This window comes from Phyllostomus hastatus, unplaced genomic scaffold (assembly GCF_019186645.2).
Source record: "Phyllostomus hastatus isolate PE091 unplaced genomic scaffold, TTU_PhHast_1.1 phas_scaffold_1066, whole genome shotgun sequence".
NCBI lineage: Eukaryota > Metazoa > Chordata > Mammalia > Chiroptera > Phyllostomidae > Phyllostomus > Phyllostomus hastatus.
The window spans coordinates 12993416-13016342 of NW_025334004.1; the positions used below are offsets into that span (position 1 = coordinate 12993416).

The window sequence follows — 22927 nt, forward strand, 5'->3', positions numbered from 1 at the left end:
CTGGAGGAGAAATATTTATGTTGGCTCCCATAGAGGCAGTCCACAGACTGGAAAGAAGGGGGAAGAAAGCCTGCCTTAGCAAAACAATATCTCTAAAGAGCTCAAGAAGAGAAAATAAGAGAACAAAATGCCTTTAAAATAGCCTTCTACCCCCACCGGAGTCAATGAAAACTTCATTTCACATGCTAATCCCCCTCCCCGCCCCCTTCTCTTCTCACAACACCTTTTCCGAAAGTGTTTGGGAAAAGTCTTCGCAGTCAGTACACAGCTCCCTGCAGCTCAGACTCCTCCTTGTGTTAGTTCAGGGCCCCAAGTGGGGCTCTCGCTCCAACAGTGGCTTTTTTCTCCCCCCCTTTAACTTAAACAAAGACTTCGGAGTTCATCAACCTCCCACTGAAATTCACAGCTGCTGAACAAACTAATCCCCTCTCCCGGCCTTTCTTCCCTTCAATGGGCTCTTGGCTTCAAAGACACTTTGGGAAAGGACTTTGCTGGGGCTCACACTGCTTCATCAATAGAAGTTAGTGCAAGTATTATCTGAAGAGCAAGTGGCTTTACAAACAAATACTGCCTAACAATCCCTTCCTCTCAAACACACACATCCAGCCCCGCAGACATGATGGGATCTACAACAGGATTAGAGGTAGCACCCCGGGCTTCACACCCAGCCCCTTTGTGCTGCTGAGTGAGGCCCTGAAGTGGTGTGGGGAAAACCCTGGGGCTGACTGTCAGGCACGGATAGACACACACAGCAGAGTGGCCGCGAATGCTGGGAGGAGAGTCTATTTCAGTGACACCCTCCTTTCTTCAGCTTCCTTCCCTCCGAATCTGTCCCCAAGCCTCTCCCCTGCTTTATTGGGGTACAGGAAACAAGAACAAAGAGGATTAGGAAGAGAGGTTAAGAGCAAAATAGGACCCAGGAGACAATTATCAGGAGATGACTGAGGAAACCAAATCAATAGCTTTATTGCACATTAAGTACATCAGTGCTTCAATGCAGCATCCAGCCCTGAAAGTGCAGCCAGAGGAGGCAGCCTTGAGACATGTGGGGGCTGAGTGGGACAAGAGCCTCCAACCCTTGAGGAGCAGTGCTAAAAGAGAGTCTTTTGTTAATGTGGTACCTATTCCAGAGCCGGGCTTACCCTCACAGAACCAACGGTCTAGGGCCTTGGACCCCTGACTCAGAACAGGGCTCAGACGGGTCAAGTGAGGGGCCATTCCCCATAGGCAGTGGTCCCTCTGCTCCTATCTCATAGGCTCGGACAGCTCCCAGCAAAAGGCAGTGCACCCCTTCTACCTTCCACCTGACCTCACCCACTCTTAATAATGCTGGCAGATGAGATCTTCCTTCTGACAAGAGCCAAAGTTCCTTCTCTTGGTTATGCTCAGCACCCTTCCCTCGGGTTCATGACTTGTTCAAAGGATGAACAGTCAACTCTACTCCAGCCTGTGGGGCTCAGAGAAAGACGAAGTCAGAGGCAAGTAGCAGGTAAAGTCAGGCTCATAACCCACAGAAGGAGAAAAACAAAAGACCTAAAAGATGGGTATTGCAGAGGTAGACTTGGCTCCTGCTCACCCTCCCAGAAGCTACTTAAACAGAGTCTCTCCAAGGGAGAAGATACCCTGCCCTGGGTCTTGTCAGAGTACAGCATAGGGGAAGTGCAGAGCGGCTCTGTGCCCTGCCCCAGAGGCTGAGCAGGCCTTGGGCAGACCCCAGAGGGCCAGGCACACAGGGGTAGAAAGCAGGCACGCTGCAGGTTTGGAGCCAAGCCCACAGCATCACATACCCAGCAGCAAGAAAGAGGGCTGGGAAAAATGAAGAATCTGTTCCGAAATTCCCTTTTCTGCAGGGAGAAGAGTTGAGTAACAATAGAAGTGACCTCCTGGTTCCGGAGGCTGCCTGGCTTAGACGTGCAGCTTATGAGCAATGGTGAGAACAGCCTTCAGAACAGGCATAAAGCTGGAGACCTCGCTGAAGCGGCTGCAGCCCACCACCTGGGCATGCACTGCAAGGCCCTGCTCAAAGCTTCCTGCATCCACACATCGGGCAACCTCGTGGAGCCCAGCCAGGACATGAGGCGAGAGCTGTGGAGGGATTGGCCCTTAGGTTAGTGAGCCCAAACCAGCCCCTACCCTAGCAGCATGGAAAGAATAAAGGAGGACTTCAGTCTGGAGCCCTGTCCAGGGAAGGTGGATTGGTATTCTGTGGGAAACCCAGGTTGGTGAGACACAAGGGGAGGGGACACTCAAGCTCCCTTTGGCCGTGGGTGATGGTGGAAGGGCAAGGGACAGAGGAGCACCACTGAGTGTACTTACCGTCCCCTTGCAGAGCTTCTCATATAGACATTCAAGACGTTGGGCAGCCTCCTCCAGCTTCCGTCTGGTCTTCTGCAGGGAGGAAAATGGATTCTGATTCTGCCCCTAAGCCTCACACTACCCAGGGTTATAAAGGATCACAGTAGATTAGAGCTAGAGTGGCTTAAGGCTGCTTCTCTCATTTCGGAGGAGGAATTAGAGGCCTGAAGAGGGTAAGTGACTTGCTCAAGCTGACACAGCCAGTGAATGAATAGCAGGAAGTTTCCTAACTCCTGGTCTGACCCTCCTTCCAGTATTCCCTGCTGCCTCTCCAAGTGCTGAGTCTCCATGCTGCTGAGTCCTGCTGCCAAGGAGCTGGACTTCAGACCAGACAAGCTCACCCCCTCCCTCGCCCTGCATGGACATCAAATAAGTATAAGATACAGACAACATGTTAAGGGACAGTGAGAAAACAGTCACATAAAGAGCTGACCCGGAGCTAGGGGTCCTGGAACCAGCTAAGCGTGTGAGGAGGGCACCACGGCAAAGGTCCAGACTTACTAAGTCAGTGGCAGACTGGAAGCAGCGCTGTAGAAGTGCCTCGAAGCTGGTTTTCAAGCACTGATGTTCTGGGGGCAGGTCCTTCCTGTCCATCTTCTCTGGTGGCTGTTGCTGAGGAATGAGTGGAGAGACAGGATAGGCAAGCTGTCCTTCTCATAGTTCCCCTAAGGACTGGTCCGCAGTGACTCAGCAATACACGGTTCTTGCCAGAGCATGACAGAGTCGGGGAGGGGCACCCTCTACAGTAAGGACTTTTGGTGCCTGCCCCCCCCTCTATTCCCCAGCTCATAATCGGACTCCACCTTTAGGAATGAGGCCCATCTACCAAGCCCCCTGCTCTTCTATACCCAAGGAGGGTGGGAAAGTCTCCAAGGGGAAGGGAACACATTGTCACCTGCAGGCCGAGTTCTCCTGGTGCTCCAGGGGCAGCATGACCCGCACCGGGGACAGGGGCCTGTGAGGAAAGGATCCCTACTGGCTCCGAAGTGAGGCTCATAACTGGAGCAGTAATTGGTGCTGGGGACATAAATGTCTCTGGCACCTAAAGACAGAAAAAGAGAGGCACACGAGTCTAAGCTGAGAGACTCCCCAGGCCCTGGTTTGGGAGCGTGGCAGGGATTATGAGTGAGCAGGGGACAGAACAGTGAGTAGGAAACCAGGAAATGGGAAGACTGATGTACACAGGGAGGGGCAGAAGTAGGTTTACAGTTGTTCATACGGAAAATAAGACAATAATTAGTAAATAATAATATAAGAATTGTGTTTTGCATACTCACAACTGTAAACCTACTTTTGCCCCACCGTGTATAGGTAAGAAGGAAAGGCGGGGGGCGAGGGGAGATGAGTGAGTGTGAAAAGAGAGGGCAGAATGCCTGCCTGAGAATGGGAAGGACAGGCTGAACCCTGTTAGGAACTAGAATGCGGGTGGCTGGTAAATGTGTGCAGGGGTGGGCAGGAGGTTGCACTGACTTGTCTCCTCTGGAGGCTTGCCCTGGGAGCTGGAGCATTTGTCAAGGGATCTTGAGGTCCTGTATAATACAAAGATAAAGGTATTTAGGGGCATGGTCAGGAACATTGGAAGTTCTTAGTCTGAAGCCCATCAAAATTATTTTAGCTGGAAGCCACCACACCACCCTCTGAAGACCAGCCACACTCTCAGTTGACATTCTCCAGCCCAAAGGCCCCAGTTCATTGGCTTGAGGAAGAGACTCCCAAGGTGGTAGTGGGGAGGAGAGGCCGACAATGACTAGGAAAAGGAAAGCCACGGGAAGAAGACTGACCTGGCTGAGGGGTCAGGATGCCAGTGGTCTGGACGGTGCTAGAGCACGGAGCACCTGGTCCCCACGGAAGGTGTGCTGCAGGGAAGCTGACAGGAGGGGCTGGGGCCTGGGAGCTCACAGGGCCGAGACCTGGGGGTCTCACAGGAAGGAAAGGGAGCAGTCGAGCAGCCTCAGGCAGGCAGACAGAGCCAGGCTGCATGATTCCAGAGGGTGCCGTGGGCGGAGGGGGCCCAGGAAGAGGCCACGTTGCAGGGAATCCCACGGGGTTAGAAGCTTGTGCCCTCTGCCCTCTTAACAGCTGTGGCTGAGGTAAAGCTGAAGTAGAACAAAAACAAGTCATTTGTCACCAAATTTCAATTTGGGAGAGACTCAAAGCATATGAGGGGGGAATAGGTAGCAATAATAATTTGTAAAAACATAATAACAATAATAAATGATGAACTAATACCTGTGTATGGCGATCTACCACAAACAAAGTACTTTAAACTGTATTCCTTATTTGACTCTCAAAATAGTGCTATGGAGTTGAAATAACCAACAGAACAACTACTCTTATTTTTTAAAACAGTGTATTGCCCACAGGTATAAAGCCAGTAAGTGAGAGTTCTGGGAATTCTGACTTCAAATCCCAAGCTCCCCCCACTAACATGTATGCTGCCTCCCAAATCCATGCTGGCCGTGCTAATCGTCTTCCTCTCTGTTCTGCCTACACAGATCACTCACTCACTTACCAGGCCTTACCCCAGGGCCCAAGGTTAAAGGCTGGGCTACCTGGGGCTCAGGTGCCCTGTAGTCTCGTACATTCTGCATTCTGGAGCCTTGATAAGGGCCAGGACAGGACAGTGCCAGGGGCATCACTAGTGATGACTGAGGTGTGAAAATCCTTGGCCTTGTAGATGGAGTGGGAACCTGTGAAGGAAAAAAAGGATTAGCACTTGCAAAGGGGAAAAAAAGGTAAGCAACTACAAATAGAAAAGGTATTGAAAAAAAAATGAAACAAAAGCTAGTTCTTCAAAAAAAAAAAACAAAACCCAAAGTTGATAAATCTCTATAAAAACTGACAGAGAAGACACAAGTCACCAAGATCAGTCATCTCTGAGCCCAGACTTCAAATTATACTACAAAGTAACAATAATCAAAACAGAATGGTATTGTCCATGACACAGAGACCAATGGAACAGAATTGAGAGCCAAGAAATAAACCCACATGTATGTAGGCAAATAATTTTTGATGAAGAAATAAAAAATATACAAGGGGAAAAAGGCCTCTCCAACAAATGGTGCAGGGAAAATTGCAAAGTCACAGGCAAAAGAAGAAACCAGATTGCTGTTTGTAACCATACACAATGGATGAAAACCCTAAATATAAGACCTGAAGCAATAAATTACATAGAAGAAAACATAGACCTTATGGACCTTGGTCTTAGGCAGGATTTTATTAATTTGACCTCAAAATCAAGGGAAGTAAAAGCAAAAATAAGGGGAATGAGACTATATTACACTCAAAAGCTTCTGTATGGAAAGAGAAAACTGTCAACAAACAAAAAGGCAACTAACTGAACACAAGAAGATATTTGCTAATGACACCTTTGATAAGGGGTTAACATCCAAAATATATAAAGAATTCATACAACTCAATAACAAAAACCCAAACAACCCAATTTAAAAATGACCAGAGGACCTGAACAGACACTTTTCCCAAGAAGACATACAAATGGCCAAGAGATACATGCAAGGATGTTCAACTTCACTAGCTACTAGGGAAATGCAAATTGAAACTACAATGAGATAACACCTCACACCTGTTAAGAGTGGCTGTTATCAATAAGGCAGTAATGGCAAGTGCTGGAGAGGCTGTGGACAAAAGGAGCCCTCACTCACTGCTGGCGGGGATGTAAATGGGTGCAGCCAGTACAGAAAACAATATGGAGGTTCCTCAAAAAATTAAGAATAGAGTTACCACATGACCCAGCAACACCCTAAAATTTAAAAACATTTATTTGTAGAGATGCGTGCATTTTCACTGCAGCATTATTCACAGTGGCCAAGACATGAAAACCACCAAAGTCTCCTTGGACAGATTATCCGACAGAGAAGATGTGGTGCATATGCACAATGGAATACTACTGAGCCGTAAGAAAAGATGAAACACTACCATTTGCAAAAACAAAAATGGATATGGAGAACACCATGCTTAGCAAAATAAATCAGATGAAACAACGTCAAGAACCATATGATTTCACTCATATGTGGGATGTAAAACCAAAAGCAACAAATAAACAAACAAGACAAACAAACACCCTGGCTGTGTAGCTCAGTTGGTTAGAGCATCACCCCAATATGCCAAGGCTGCAGGTCTGATACCCAGTCAGGGCACATACAAGAAGCAACCCATGAATGTATATATAAATAAGTGGATCAACAAAATGATGTCTTGAGCACTCGCTCTCTCTCTTCCCCTACCCATTTCTCCCTAAATCAATGTAAAAATTTTTTTAAAGACAAACAAAGACTCATAGACACAGAAAATAGTATTGTGGTTACCAGAGGGAAAATGGAATGTGTGTGGGGAGGGGGGTAGTAAAAAGTCAGAGGGGTCAAAGATATAGTGACAAAAAGAGATATGACTTTGGGTGGTAAATACAGTGCAATGTACAGATGATATATTACAAAAATGTGCACTTGAAACCTATGTAATTTTATTAAACAATGTCACCTCAATAAACTTAATTTTTTTTTAAAAGATCAGGGAGCCCTGGCTGGCGTAGCTCAGTGGATTGAGTGTGGGCTGCGAACCAAAATAGCAGGTTCTATTCCCAGTCAGGGCACATGCCTGGGTTGCAGCCCACGGTCCCCAGCAACCACACATTGATGTTTCTCTCTCTTTCTCCCTCCCTTCCCTCTCTAAAAATAAATAAATAAAATCTTAAAAAAAAAAGATCAGGGATGAAACAGGGAATATTACAACAGACCCTGAAGCCATTAAAAGGATAATAAAGGAATACTACAAAAATAACTTTACATTCATAAATTTGACAATTTAGGAAAAAAAGGGTCAATTCCTTAAGAACTACAAACTACTAAAACTCAGTCAAAATTAAATAGATAACAAATAGTTCTACAACTATTAAAGGAATGAAATTTGTAATTAAAAAGATCTCCCAAAAATAAATCCCTAGGCCTAGATGGTATCACTGGAGAGTTTTACCAACCATCAAAGAATGAACACAAAGTTTACACAATACCTTTCAGAAAACATAAGAGACATTTCCTAACTCATTTCATGAGGTCAGTACTACTGTGATACCAACATCCAAGACAGCATACAATACAATTACAGGCCAAAATTTCTCATAAACTCAGACACAAAAGTCCTCAGCAAAATTTAAGCAAATCAAATCCAACAATGTATATTAAAAAATAATATACCACAATCAAGTGGGATTTATTCCCAGTCATGCAAGGCTAGTTCAGTATATTTAAAAATCAATCAGTGTAATTCACCCTAACAACAGGTTAAAGAAAAAAATCACTTGATTACATAAAATGATGCAGAAAAAAAACCTGACAAAATTCAATGCTGACTCATGACTCAGCATGCCAGGGTTAGACGGGAATCTCCTCAGCCTCATAAAGACTGCATACATATAAAATTACAATTGACATGGAAGACTAGCAGAGAAAAAGATGCAAAATACCTCACAAATATGTTTTTGACTTCTTGTTGAGAAGATAACAACTTAATATATTTGGTTAAATAAAACATACTCACAGATGAAAAAAAGAATGTGTTCAAAAACAACAGCTAACATTGTGCTTAATGGTGGAAGATTGAATATTTTCCTCTTAAAACTGGAAACAAGACAAGAATGTTCATTCTTACCATTCTTATTTTAGTACTACAATAAGGCAAGAGAAAGAAATTAAAGGCATACAGGTTAGGGAGAATAGAAAAAGAAAGAAAACTATTTGCAGACAACATGACTGTCTACATAGAAAATCCCAAGGAATCCACAAAAAAACTAGAACTATTAAATGAAACTCATCAGAACTATTCAGGAAACTCATCAGTGAACACTAAAATGTCACAGGATACAAGAAGAACACACACACACACACACACACACACACACACATCAACTACATTTGTATATAGTGAAAATGAACGGTGAAAACCAAAATTAAAAATGCAGTATCATGGGATTTTAAATTGCTCAAGAAAAAAATTAAAGGCAGTGGTGCCTCAGTACTCATCATTAATTAGTTCCAGAACTCACAGCGAGTGCCGAAACTGATTGAGTACCAAACGAATTTTTTCCCATAAGAAATTTCCCCTTGTGGGGCCGCACTGTGACTCATACAAGTTCTAGCGAGCCCCAGGCAAGTGCCGAACTAGCTTGGCACTGAGTGCTGAAACATTGTTTTCTCGTCAAAATATGACATGTACCAGGTCTGATGAGGTCTGAAGCCTCTGAGTACTGAGGTATGGCTGTACTTAGGTTTGAAATGAACAAAACATGTCAGGATCTGTTCATTAATTTGAACAGATGAAAATTATAAAATGCTGACAGAGACAGCGTTGGAGAGACATACCATGTTCATGGATGAGAAGACTCAGCATAGTGAAGACATCAATTTTCCTTACATTATTTTACAGTTTTGATATAATTCCTGTCAAAATTTTAGCAAGTTTCTTTGTAGGCATAGACAAGCTTATTCTACAATATATGTGGGAAGGGCAAGGTCCTAGAATACACAAAGAAATTTTGAGAAAAAAAAAATAAAGTGGAGGAATTGCTCTTCCTCACGTCAAGGTGTACTATACAGAGGTAGTGATCAGACAGGGTGGTATTGGCAGAGGGATAAACCCATAGATCAATGGAACAGAACAGAGAACTGAGGAATAAATCCATATGAATATTCCCAATTCATTTTTTACAAGGGTGCAAAATCAATTCAATGGAGGAGGAACAACTTTTTCCATGAATGGAAACCCACTGGCAAGAAAATAAAGCTTAACTTAAACTTCATTCTTTTCATAGACAGTAACTCAAAGTAACATGAACTTAAATGTAAAACTATAAAACTTCTAAAAAGAACATAAGAGAAAGTTCAGGGACCTAGGACTATGCAAAGAGTTCTTGGACTTGACACAAATAACAAGACCCATAGAAGGAAAACAATAAATTGGACCCTATATAATGAAAAATCTTTGCTTTGTGAAGGACCCTGTTAAAAAGATGAAAAGACAAATTCTTACATAATCACACACACACACACACACACACACACACACACACACAAGTACATGTAAAACTGGTGAAATCCGAATCTAAAATGTGAATCTATGGGTTATACTATGTCAATTTCTTGGTTTTGTTATTGCACAGTGGTTGCTGCGGGACGGTGGTGTGGGGTAGGGTGGAGCTGGGATGCATGAGACTTACCAGTACATTTGTTTGTGTCTTCCTATGACTCTATAATTATTTCAAAATAGAAAAACAGATGGAGAAAGAAGAAAATAAGGGAGAGGAGGAAGTAAGAAGAAGGGGGAGGGAAGAAAGGGTCTTGGAATTGATGGTGGGACAGGATGAATCGATCATCAGAGCTTCTTCTGCCTGATACCGCTATTTACAGTCTCATTGGATTTTGTTCCCCAGCCTCTCCAGTTGGCTCCTAGTATCACAAGTTTACACCACACTACCCATCTGGACAGACCTAGGGGCCAGGAACCTGGGGACTAGTCCCCCCACTTCACACACTCCCCTAAACTATTGCCAATTTCTGTCAATTCTCCCTACTAAGTATCTCAAATGCAACCTCACTCTCCAGCTTCAGGTTATTTCACATTCTCACCATGTCTTGCTACATAGCCTCCTAACTGCCTCCAACCCTACCCTTTCTCAACACAGAGCTAGTCATTCCCCTGCATACGACTACTCAATAGCTCCTGACTGCTCTCAGTTTCAGGGTCAAGTCTAAGCTCTTTAGCTCAGGCTGCCAGGTCCTTCCTGGTCTAACTCCTGTTACGCCAGCTTCATCTAAGCACGCTCCACTGCCACAAGGCCCTGTTTTGCAGCCCCATTAAAATGTCAGTAGCTCCTCACACAGGCTTCTCTTACTGTCCGTTCAATGCTTTGGCACATGCTATTCCTTCTGCCCAAAACAGCTTTCACCTACCCTTCCTTTGCCTAAGTAACTTTTAACCTTCAAGACTAAGACCACACATCATACTCACTCTGAAATACTCCCCAAACTTCCCACCTACCAGAGAAAACTGCTTTCTTGTGTGTAAGTAACCCCATGACACCTCACCATACAGCAATTATAGCCTTTATAAATTTTATTGGATTTTTTATGTATCTTCCACTAGACTGAGCTAATTAAGGGCAAGGATCATGGTTTGTGTGCCTAAGAGCCTAGCAGTTGTTCAATAAATAATCATTAGAAAAACACCTGCATCTGTGCTTTACGAAGTCAGGAGTTTCCATCATTTCTGTTTACTAATTTATTCCAAGTGCCTAGAACCATGCCTGACACGTGGTAGATACTAATGACTATTTTTTAATGGATGAACAAATAAATGAACAAACAAGGTGTTACCTGGTGAGAAGGCTGGAATCCCAATTTGCAAGACGATGTCTCTTTAGAGTGGGGGGTAGGTCCCACAATGACTTGGGGAAAGGGGAAAGGAGGAGACTGTTGGCCCACGACATCAGCACCCTGGGCATGAAAAAGCCGATCTCTCAGCTGCTGAATTTGTGGCTATAAAAGTCATAATAAAGAAGAACTGAGTTAAGTAAAATTAAAACAAGCAAACATCCTCTCTTACAAGCCTGGCCTCAGAGAGCATTCAAACTTCAGCGGACCCTCTACACTCTAGCCACCTGAGACGACTCAAAGATCCCTAACCCCTGCCAAGCCTCCCTTTGCTGTTCTCTTTGCCTAGATCACCCTACGTCTGCTGGTAAGCTGCTTCTTCTCTTCAACAATTTTAATCATTCAGAAACCTACCTTGACTTCTGCGGGCAAAACAGGCCCCTTCCCTGGAGTCCCAGTGTGCTTAATATAAGCTCCTGTTATGGCACTATGAGTTGGTAACATCTGATCTCCCCCCAAGAGACTGTGAGCTTCCTGAGGGACTAGATCTTATTCATCCCGGGAACTTCAGCACTTACCATGGGGTGCTCAGCCAGTGTTAGATGATTGAATGAAACAGTTTGCTCTTTCCACATGGCCACACTCACCTGAGCACAGTCACTGGGTAGGTAGCTCATGGCAGTGGCCAGGTTGCCCTGGGCTGCCAGGAGGTTGGCATACTGAGTGACCCGGTAGGTGGTGGCAGGGCCTGGGCTCATGCCAGCAGGACTCTGCATTAGCTCCAGGCTCTTGTTTAGGACCATCACCTTCTCCATCAAGTCCTAAGGGGACAGGGATGAGGGTGGTCAGCCTTCTTCAAAGGACATCCTGCTCTCCAAGCCCAGGCAGCTCACCCAGGGACTTCCCAGTGTGGGTAGGAGGGTACCTGGCCACAGCCAGGAAAGATGATATACTGGAGACACGACAGGTGAAGAAGGGCCTCACTTCTCAAGCTGTTAGCATTGGGCTCAAGTGGGGCCATTGGGGTCTAGGTTCTCGTACATCTCTACCTCCTTTTTTTGCTTTTTTTTACCATTTTTGCTGGTAGTATATCAGCACTTTCAGGCCCAGTCATACTATTATTTTATGTGTGACCTTGTCTCCCCATGAGTCCGTGACCCCCACATTCTCTAGTCACCTGCACAATGTCTGTACAATTTAGATCCATAGAATTTTTACAGCAGTTAATAGAAGGCTCAGGCTCACAATACTCAAATATAGAATAAACCTGTATAACCAAATCTGAAGTAGGAAAGCATTATGAACTTAATAACTAAGTAGCTGCTGCTAAGTCTCCCTGACTGAGAAGGAAGGAAGGAGGTGATATAGCTCATTCCTGGGAGAAGGTCTCAGACATTAAGGGCCCATCTCTCTTCCCTAATACCCTGACCCCAGCCTGGATACATAGCAGATTCACTCTGATGTCCCTGCACATCCCCACCACTGGCCTCTCCCAAGGGCCTGGAACGAGGGACAGGGGACCTGCAGAGAAGGGGTACCTGTAGAGCCATGGGGGATGAAGCCTGGCGGGATTTTGCCCAGCACTCCACCAGCCGCTCCACATTCCCTGAGCACACATAACAGAGTCTGGCTTCGGAGGTGAGTGCCCTGCTGCCCTCCTGCTCCATGCGAGCACCCAGCATGTCTGCAGAGAGATGGAAACTTCTTTAATGTCACAGCTTCCCTTTGCTCCTCCCTCCTGTTCCTATCTGGAAATGGGTAGAGGATTATGAGCTATGGGACAAGTAGTCACAGTGGCTTTGGACAATACTGAAGCTCACCCTTCTCTATAGTGAAGGACAAAGCTTTTGCCTCAAGACATGACAAGAAAAAGTGAAACAGGGCAACAAATGAAAGGAGAGGCATGCACTGTAAGTCCTTGCCCACTCGCTGAACCAGAGCTCGGCTCTGATAACATAGCCCAGCCTCCCAGAGCGGGGGCTTCTCTTCCGCTTCCTTCATCAGCACGTCTACTGACTCCACCCTGGAGTCACACCACTCCATCCTAAAGCCTAGGGCCACCTACCACAGAGCTCAGGAAATTTCTCTGGCCCTGAGTATGTCAGCAGCAAGGCCAGTGCCTCTCTCCAGTTCTGCAGGCTACAGGAGCACACCATATCCCTCCAGTTCTTCCGTATAACACAGGCGAGCAGCTGGAATGGGCAGAGAAGAAAGGAGGCCATCAACCACCCACCCAGCACAGGCAGCAGGAGTCATGCACAGGAATGTGCTAGAAAAGCCACTTATGAGCAGGCTTCCTGTTAGACCACTGACTGGGGGTCAGGGTGAGGTCAGGGTGGTTGAAGTGGGAAGAGAAAGAGTTTGGCAGATCCTCAGTACCCCAGTCCTAAGGTGTGGGCATTTATCCACCTGACAAGGTCCAAGTAATCCCCTCCTCTCCTCCTGCATGGTGGGCAGTTACCAAGGAGATTCTGGTTTTCTTCTTGGCCAAGTAGCGTTCCTGTGTTTTCTTCAGTAGATCTGCACCCCCAGCCTGGGCCAAGATAATGGCATCAGCAAAGCGTTCTTCCTTCAGACACAGCTCCACAGCAGGGCCCAGTTCACCGAGCAGGAGAGCCTGGCTCAGCAGCCCATCCGCATCTGCAGGCAGAGGCGTCCCCTCCACATCAGCCCGCCTGCCCTCCGACCGATGCTGCCTGTCCCCCGCGGAGCCCACAGCACACCTGCATCTGTGTCACTCAGCCTCCCTTTCCCCAGACAAATTCCCAAGTTTCATTCCTCAACAACCAAATGTAGTGGGGTGTCCTGGGGCACCCAGGTCCAATGGTAAGTCTCTAAGGAGAGAACCCAAGGTGAGGGAGAGACTCATGTGGCAGCATCACGGGTGTGATGTGTGACTGCTCAGCAAGAAAGGGGTCACAGTTCCCTAAAGCAAGAACACAAAGGGAATGAAAAAATATCTTGGTAGATGGCCTTCCACAGGAACGACATATCCATGAAAGTCAGAGAGTGCTCCAACCAGTGACTGACCACCCAGCATCTGTGATGGCGGGAGGGAGGCAGGAGGCAGGGGACAAGACGGAAGTGTCCTCAAGTCTGAGAACTCAGAGCCCACCTACTCCCATGCAGAGGGTCCCCTCCCTCAGGGTCACAGTACCTTCTGTGATGGAGATCTCCCAGGGAGTCATGTTCTGAGGGACCAGCTCATCAAAGAAGGTTGAGGAGGCAGAGGCTTCCTCTGTGGTGTGTTTGGAGGCCTGTACAGGAAGTGCAGAGGTGGCTACTTAGGAAATGAACTGGGAAGACAGAGAGCTGCCTTAGTAGTGCTGTCTGGAGGCTCTACTATATTTGGCCCTTAATGGGTGAAGCTAAAAGAATAAACAGGTAAGGTTTGGGAAGGGCTCTAGTTCATGGTTAAAACACAGCTCCACTCCCAGACCAGAAGCTTATGGACTCTGTGTCTCATTGTGGTTCTAAGAGAAGAAGGAGTCTCAAGACTTCTATGGAAGCAGAGCACTTCATGAGAGCAAAGCGAGGGGCCAGGAAGGGGAAAATTCCCTCAAAGCAGGTCTCCTGAGCTATGGTAGGTCTGGCTGGCTGGGCCCCTGCCACACCTGGCTGTGGAAGGTCTGTTGTCTGCGACTGCTGAGGTCGTCCCCCTTGGGCTGAGGGCTCTCACCCAGCCCTGAGTTGCTCTTCAACCAAGTGGCCACCTGCAGGGAGAGACCTATGAGTACGACTCTCCCCAGGACAAGGGCAAACAAATAAGCAGTATGCTTTCTTGCCACCTCCAAACCCTACCAACTAGACTCTCCAAGATCCTTGAGCTGTTTTCTTGGGAAAGAGTCCAACTCCAGGAGGTCCGATGTGTGTATATGCATTAATGAAGCCCAGGAAGGGGTATTCTGAGACATTTTTCACTGACAGGATTCTCTTCTTCTCTGCATATTAAGGACATGATTCTGATGTCAAAGCAGCTTACCTTCTTCTGAAGCTCATCTTTACTGTATCCTAACAGCTTTAGGAATTTCATTCTGGAGTCTTGCTCCAAGGTCACCTGGAACCAGAGAACACAGAAGGCTCCATTAAATGAATGTGATTAAGCCTCTCACGCTAAAACAGGACATCTGTGCCAGCGTACCCTCAAATATAGTTCTTTGTAACTATAGAACCAGAGGCCAGAAGTGGCCTACTAAGCCAACGCCATCTCTCCCTTTTTCTCCTCAGATCTGAATTCTGCTGGGCTGTGGGCTTAGTGTTAACAAAACCCTTCCTCCCTTCTGCATGAGAACTGAACCTTCAGTTGACTTCCTAGATCTATTACCCTGGTAACCTGATTAGAGTAAAATGTTAGTTATGGCCCTGGCTGGCGTAGCTCAGTGGATTGAGCGTGGGCTGGGAACCAAAGTGTCCCAGGTTCGATTCCCAGCCAGGGTACATTTCTGGGTTGCAGGCCATAACCCCCAGCAACCGCACATTGATGTTTCTCTCTCTCTCTCTCTCTCTCTCTCTTCCTCCCTTCCCTCCCTAAAAGTAAATAAATAAAATCTTAAAAAAAAATGTTAGTTATGTTTCTAGGCAACATTGCATGTGACTGGTAAATTGTATTTGGGCTTGAACTACATAAACTATAAATAATTGGCATGGACACCATGCTCTGGGCTTCCCTGATTGCAAGGATTCTTGTAACTGAGCGGTCCCTTGCAGAGACTCTAGAAGCAGGTGGCAAACACAAGGCCCGAGGCCAAATCCGGCCCTACAGTTGACCTTTTTCAAATCCTTTTCTCCTTCCCAGATTCCTGGTGTCTACCTTCATTAAGTTCTACTCTGTCTGAAGCACAGACCCCAAGTCCTTCTCAGATCCCCAGGACAAGGCCCTGTTCCTTCTGCATTCTTCTCTACAATCCCAAAGGTCTGGATAACCCTCTCACTGCCTGTCCACTCAGGTATTTCTCTTTCTTCTGTATCCCTCTCCTCTCATTTGCTCATTTCCTTTGACAGCTATAGTGCTCCTCCTGGTGTCGTAAGCAACTTGAAATTAGCACCAGAACGGAAGCCATGCCTCCAGAACAGAGCAAGGCTTGAGCCCCGAGTCCCACCACAATGACTGGCTTCGGGTTGCTTGAAACAAATGCAAAGCCTTCTTACGATAGTATACTCTTTCAGCTAATCTTCTTCCCTTCCTTTCCTTTTCCTTCCCTTCTTCTCCCTTCCCATTACCTTATCTGCCCTTTGGCATGGCCTGTGAAAGCCTTCACCTTGGCTCTGGTAAAGTACCCAGAACATAAGCAATAGTAGCAAAAAGGGCAAATGCCACTTGTACTCATCAGCTTGCCTAGCCGCAAATAGCCTTTAAGCTTCTGGTAAAGGATGAAGATTTTGTGCCCAGAGGGTGATTGTTGTGTAGGAAAAAACCTAACAGGGGTTGGGGCCTCTGAAACCTGGGTCAGAGTGTGGTTATGCGTCTCCCGGAGTTGACAGAGGCTAGAGTACCCAGCTTTGGGGAAACACTTCTGAGCATCCATCCTTCAGGCTTCCTACCATTAGGAACTGCCAAAGCATCTTTTCGCTTTGCTGTGACGCTCGCTGGATCTTGTTTTGACAATAATTGAGGAGATTTCCGGATCCCAGGGCCTCCTGCAGCTCAGCTGACCGCATCAGGAATTCAGATTCTGTGGTGACTTGACTGATGAAGACGAGGTGGAGGCAAGGCTGTGGCACCTGATGGGCAGAGGTGCTAGGAAGGCCAAAGGTAACCAGCTTCCCCCCAAACTGGTAAGGAAAAACAAGAAGGGCACAGGTCATGCCTTCAAGTTAAAAATGAACAGCAAGTCAGGGTCACAGGAAAGGCTATCTACTGGCCAATCCTAGAATAGGAAATCAATAATAAGGGATCTACTGGAGGGTGGGATAAGATCAGGAAATGAGTAGCAAATGGGCCCCCATACCAAAACCACCTCTGCATTTTTAGCACCATTGGCTTAAAATTTTAGCACATGATACTCATCTTCTCCTCGCCTGTCCTTCCTCCAGGGACCAAACGCCTGGGCATCATCAGTCTCTACCCCCACCACAGCCAAGCAGCAACAAAGTCTTACCTCTTCTTGTTCAATGTCCCTCATGCAGGCCCCTCTGTCTCATGCCCTGTGCTAGCACACCTAGATTGCTGGAATAGGTTGCTAGCCTCTAGGTTTTTTCCTCCCCCAATCCAAGCATTAGACCGACACCCTGTGCTTGTTGCTGCTCAGGAGTTTGAAATGATTCCGCGAGGCCATGGGAGAGACCTGGAGCTCCTCCGCCTGTTGCGCACAAAATCCTCCAAACTCATGACCAGGTCCCTCTGCAGGACCTCTCTCCCTGCTCATTTATGTGATCGGTCCGCATCCCCCAACGGCCTGCTGCATTCCTGCTTCTGTGCCCTCACCTCCATGTGAGGGCCTCAACGTGAGCATCCTTCTCTCCAAGTTAGGTATTTCATATGAAGCACTCAGCACAGTCACGGGGCTTAGAAAAGACCCCTCACTCCAGCAGTTCCCCACCTTGGCTCCATATTAAAGTCACCTAGGGAGCTGCTCAGAGTTGCCAGGCTGTACCCCAAACAATAAAATCAGAATCTCTGGGGGTAGGACTAGGCATCAGTATTTTTAAAATTCTTCAGGTTATTCCAGTTGCAGCCGAAGTTGATAACTCTCGTTGTATTCCCCGGCCATTCACCATGTCCCTTCCTAAGGCCCCTCCCTAATGAACTTCCCCAGGCAGAACTCTTCTACGGACCCCTACAACACCAAGTCTACACTTCAGGTAGTGCTAAACACAACCAGCTTAATTTGGGTTGGTGTGGTACTGGACAGTTTGACAAGGTGCTTACTTATGTTCTTATTCAACATTCACGTCAGTAAGCTGGGCAGGTATAACTAACTCCGTTTTACAGATAGGTAAGAACACTGAAGGCCTCAGTTAAGTGACTTGCCCAAGGTTCCCAGCTGATAAGCGACAGATCAATATTAAGAATTTAAGCCTCTTGACCTTAGAATCCTTCACCTCACTGCCTCCTGACTGTGTTGGTCTTACCTCCCCAATAAAACGATTGGCTTTAAAAACAAGAGCCTCTTCTTTCATGCACCAGCTTTTAATTCAAACCTAACTTTAAAGCACTGGGCTAGGTGTTGATATGTTAGCGCCCTGCTACTCCTCAGACCAGCAGCAAGGACTTCACCGGGGAGCTTGTTGGGAAAGCAGACCTTGAGCCCTATCCCAAAACAAATGACCCAGAATTTGAATTTTAGTAAGATCCCTAGATGATTTGCATTCACATTAAGGTTTGAGAAGCACTGCTTTAGAGATAAAAATGAACAAGATGTGGTCCCTATCCTCAAGGAATCTATTACTTAGTGGGGTCTTGAGACACGCATACAAATAACTTCAGTACAGTTAGGATGTATCATTACCGGTGTGAATCTGTGAGATTACAGAAGAGAGGGTAAGTTTGATTAGGGGTAAAGACAGGCCTCACGAGGCACCCTGAAAGGCTGTAGCAGGATTCGGTGGCCTCAGAGCGAAGCTGAAGGGTGGGCTCCAGACGGAGGTGGCAGAGTTAGGGAGTTATTCATGGAACAGAAGGGATTCATATTTATTTGGATCCTAGAAAACTCGTGAGAATAGGGTAGGAATAAAAGATGGAAAGGTACTCATAAATGGGGCTCTGTGTACATTTTGGGTCAAAGGTTTTGAGCAGAGGAGTGACAGGATGAAATCTACATTTTTTTTTTTATCTTTCCTGCTTTGTATTCTAACCCTTGCATAGCTGGACTCACTACCAGTCCAGACCTGTAAAGGTTAGAGAAAAATCAGGTGGAATCTCAGGCAGTTCTGCACAACTGGGAGCTCTAAAGCAATCAGTTCCTTTGATGTGGGATTGGCACCCCAAGCAGGTGAAGGGGGAGAGAGGGAAGCTATAGTAGTGAACACTCTGCTTGAGCAGTGAAGTGGGATCTGATCTGAGACACAGGGAGATGAAAAAATATCTCCCACAGAACATAGCTCCATGCTGGGCACATGGCAGGCTTCACAAGCACTCACACACACAACCACACACATATACACACACTACACTTACAGCAAATGAAACGCCTGCTGGCCTTCTCATCCATTTGGGAGCTTTCTTCAGAGGAGGTATCAGTGATGCTTGGGCTACCTGCTCAGGCACCTGCAATGGTGGGAGAGGCTGGCCTCTGCTGAAGGAAGAAGAGATCTGGGGGCAAAAGGAGACCTGCATCACTAGCCTGAAGTGGTGACCTAGCCAGGAACTCCACCTACAAACTCCGTTTTGGGAGGAATCCTTGAGACACCCAATCTGCCCCACAAAGGCCAGATTCCCACATTCCACGGGACTAACAGCAACCGGGGGATTCCCACGAAGTAGGCTTTTGGAAAGCCTACTGCTTCTAAGGTCTACAGAGGAGTGTGCCATAAGATGGATCTATAGGAGAGAAGGAAAGACGACAGCTCAGACTTCCAAAATCATGGCCCCAGTATGGAGGTCCAATGTCCCTGAAATGCCACAGGGAACATCCGAGAACAAAAGTCGAGGGGAAGGTCTCCTTTGCATTGTGGCAGGAACTGACAACCTCTCAGGACGATGGGCACTGGAGCAAAGGTACCGCCCTCCCCAACCTAGGGCCCCGCCCTCCCACTCTTCAACAGTCCCCACTTCTCCCCAGGCCAGGTGTCCTGCTCTCACCCCTAAACAGAGAGAGCCCCTCCCCTCCAGCATTCTCCACTAAGCCCTTCAAACCTTGTCAGCCTGTCTCATCTGCTGGACCTCCCAGCTCCTACCCATGACAGAGTACAAACTGATCCAGCCGTCAAAGGAGGCAGCAGAGAACACTGGGGGGTCCCGAGGGCACCACTGCACATCAAAGCACCAGCTGCTCTGTGCCGGCAGCCTGTACACCACCTAATGCGGGGGAACACACCATCAGGGAAGCTCTGACACAGGTGAACCATCCCGGAACACACAGGCGTCACTGGGTTTCCCCCACCCCCTCGTCTCCCATCCAGCACGCCCACACAAGCGCCAGCCTACCTCGCTGCTCCCCAGGTTCCAGCACAACACCTGGTTGTCCTTGGCACTACTGAGCAGCAGCTCAGCATCAGCCTGGCTCCACGACACTGACAAGATACCCCTAAAAAGGAAGGGGGAACTAGCATTTGCTGAATGCCTACTATGAGTAGGGTATTTTACATATCTCTGATAAATCTCATCCCTACAAAATGAGCAGCCTGATTTCATTTTACAAATGAGGAAAATGAGGCTTTGAAAAATTAAGAAACTTTCAGCAGTCAAGCAGCCAGAACCCAAGTTCATTCCCAGAGCCTGTGCACTGCGTACCGTATCACTCTGCCTCCCATAGGTCACTGCAGGCTGGCCTGCTTTTTCACCCTGGTTGTAGAGTAGGGACTATGAATCAGCAAGGATCAGAGAAGCACCCATCGCTATGGGTGCTTTTAGCTCAGGAGGGAAGTGAGGACCTAACTGTGAAAAGCCCCAAGGAGGTATAAAGGCAACACGGCCTTTTCATCAGAAAGAACCAGCCGTGGGGCTGCTTTCTCTGCTGCAAGCCCATGAGCTCAGCTCAGGTGCAGGCCTGCGTGTGGGACAGACAGGAATCAAGGCTCCTTCTTTAAGGAGAAGTCTTGGAGAGGTTGCCACCTCATGACCTATGCCAAGGAGCATTATCCGCAGGTGGGAGCCTAGAGACTCTCTACAAGGCTAAACACTGGCTCCAGTATTTCTCCCGGCCCCATCTCCACTCCCATCCCTAGAAATTACATGGAATCTCAGGCTCTTCACCATGACTTCCGTGTCTAAAGGAACTCCTGTTGGTTGGGGCTGGAGCTAGGGCTGGGTGACTGTGCGTTCATTGGGATGGCTCTGAAGACAGGGAGGGTGCTTTGTAGCTAAAGTGAGGCATTCACTGCCTTACCCAGGTCATTGTGCCCCTGCCCTCCACCAGGGATGTAGGTGAAGTTTGAGATGCTACCTGCTATGGCTCTCCAGCACCTTCAGGGGCGAGGAAGCAAAGCGCAAGTCCCACAGCTGAATCACTGGGAGGCGGTCATCTTCTGAACATAGCACCAACTGAGTGGCTATGTCTGGGTGCCAGGCCAGGCCTGAGCAGTGCATCTGTGAACGAAGCAGACACCATGGGTAATGTACCCTGCTCCTCCTAGTTATGAACCCTTTCTGCCCAGTTGGAATGGGCCCACTCTGAGGGCGGGTTTTGTGGTGACTGGAGACAATACAACCATCAGAAAATAAGTGATGACCATGGATAAGTAAGGAGCACCAGAAGCCCCAGTTTCAACTCTGGTTAGCCCCTAGGCTTTCACTCTCAATAGGACATCTGCCAGGGGCTCAATCCACATGTGCAATAGCTGAAAACAGCCCTGGCCTGGGGAGGGGCAGCTACAACGACTAGGCATGAGAGAGAAGCCACAGCCCAAGCCTGTATTTTGCTCCATGACTCACCCTGTTGCTGTGATCACTGACTTTGATGATAGGTTCATTCTTCCTGAGATCCCACACAACTGCCTTGCCGCTGGGGTGAGCAGAAGACAAAATATGTTGAACTTGCCGGTTCCAAGAGAGTGCCTTGATGTCTTCTGGGGGCTGCTGAGGCAGGATGGGGGTAGGGGTGGAGGACAACGGTCACCCCCCAGACCAAAAGACGGCTGCATTCCACTACTCCCAATCACCCACAGAAAGCCTAAGAGTAGACATGGGGCCACCCAAACCAAGACAGTCTCCGGGCCGTGGGAGCCAAGTTTCCCAAAGGACCCTTTAGGGTCCTGGTATAGAAGCGGAGACAGTGGCAGGCACACGTGGTTTCACTCCTGCCCCAGGTGCCCCTGAGAGGAGCGAGTGGAGATTTGAAAACGGCCCTCAGGGAGAGGAGGAGGAAGGTGAGAAAGGGAGGGAAGCAAGGGACAACTGTTATAGAATGACAATAAAAAAATCTTAAAAGAAATCCCCAAAGAGTGAGGCAGAAAGAAAAGCCATTGCTACCTTTATGGCACGGATGCTATCAAATCCATTCTTAACTTACCTCACGATACTGTGAGCACAAGCCAGAGACAAGCCAGGAAGCAAAAGGAGGCCCCATTATAGACTGACAGGTACACTCAGAGACAGAGACACACGAGACCCCCGACTGCATGGGAGAGCCAGACACAGAGACAAAGCTGACCCTCCCACGGAAAGGGCAAAGCTATATAGCTGGGAGTCCTACGCTGGTGCCCTCTGCACCGAGCCTGCTTAACATTAAATAGCACCCTCCTTCCTTCTCTCAATTCTTTGTACTGCTCCTGCTCTCCTTCATTTTCCTCCCAGAAACTCCGAAGACAGTTAATGACCACAAGCCACCCCCCCTCCCACACACACTCACATGCACCCTCCCTCCACTGTCCTATAATCATCTGGCTGATAGCACATAGTCTGTGGAGCTTTGTTGCCCTCCAGTGGTAAAGTCTGACATCCCCTATGCTCTAGCTGCCTCCAGAATTCAAGCAGCAGCCCCGGGAGTCTCCTCACCTGTGACTTGGATCCTGGGGTCATTGGCACACTCAGGTTATTCAAATCCCAAATGAAGATTTCAGAATTATTGGCCCCTGAGGCGAGGAGGTTGCCCTGTATGAAGAACAGGCCTTTGGAGACCACCATCCCAGGAAGAGATGAGAGCAGGAGAGGGGGCAAGAGACCCATAAACGAGGCTTCCAAAGCCTCCCCCGTAACAGCCTGGGAAGGGCTCAGCCTTAGAGACTGAAGGTCACAAGTGAATGCTTCTGTTCAGAGCTCTTGCTCCAGTGCGTGGCCATGCCTGACCAAATGAAATGCAGTACCTGGAAAGGATTAAAGTCAAGGGCTCTGACAGCCCCTGTGTGCTTCTGTCTCTGGGCAATCACAGGCTCCTTTCCCGAAGACAGGATGTGGGTCACATTGTATAGAGTAAGCATGCCATTGTCCCCGCCGCCTGCAATAACCCCGGAGCCTTCCAGAAGCCCACTGCCAAAGCTCCCCCAGATCAGCTTGTGAAACCTACAAAGAGGAGGAACTAGCATCAGCACCAATTCAGGTCCACATGAGTAAGCATGTACGTATGCAGGCACCCCCACCCCTGGCAGGGGCCGCC

The 22927-nt window shown here is 47.6% G+C and overlaps 1 protein-coding gene across 10 annotated transcripts in view; it reads right to left on the reverse strand.

Moving 5' to 3' along the window:
• Positions 1–942: 942 nt before the first annotated feature.
• Positions 943–22927, reverse strand: part of SEC31B (SEC31 homolog B, COPII coat complex component) — a 32997-nt gene continuing 11012 nt past the window's right edge. Inside the window, exons 4-27 of one of the 10 annotated variants that reach the window (XM_045854432.1) lie at positions 22638–22833; positions 22330–22425; positions 21845–21853; positions 21268–21408; positions 20780–20922; positions 19822–19921; positions 19531–19692; positions 18853–18987; positions 16278–16508; positions 14719–14793; positions 14351–14449; positions 13894–13993; positions 13198–13376; positions 12802–12928; positions 12275–12420; positions 11384–11557; positions 10740–10901; positions 4868–5045; positions 4137–4451; positions 3826–3884; positions 3251–3397; positions 2857–2967; positions 2317–2388; positions 943–2085 (exon numbers count right to left, since the gene is read on the reverse strand). In XM_045854432.1, the coding sequence (XP_045710388.1) occupies positions 1906–2085; positions 2317–2388; positions 2857–2967; positions 3251–3397; positions 3826–3884; positions 4137–4451; positions 4868–5045; positions 10740–10901; positions 11384–11557; positions 12275–12420; positions 12802–12928; positions 13198–13376; positions 13894–13993; positions 14351–14449; positions 14719–14793; positions 16278–16508; positions 18853–18987; positions 19531–19692; positions 19822–19921; positions 20780–20922; positions 21268–21408; positions 21845–21853; positions 22330–22425; positions 22638–22833 (3337 nt within the window). In that variant the 3' untranslated portion in view covers positions 943–1905. Of the gene's footprint in view, positions 2086–2316; positions 2389–2856; positions 2968–3250; positions 3398–3825; positions 3885–4136; positions 4452–4867; positions 5046–10739; positions 10902–11383; positions 11558–12274; positions 12421–12801; positions 12929–13197; positions 13377–13893; positions 13994–14350; positions 14450–14718; positions 14794–16277; positions 16509–18852; positions 18988–19530; positions 19693–19821; positions 19922–20779; positions 20923–21267; positions 21412–21844; positions 21854–22329; positions 22426–22637; positions 22834–22927 lie in introns of all 10 variants that reach the window. The other 9 variants (XM_045854436.1, XM_045854431.1, XM_045854435.1 and 6 more) reach the window with 9 other exon arrangements.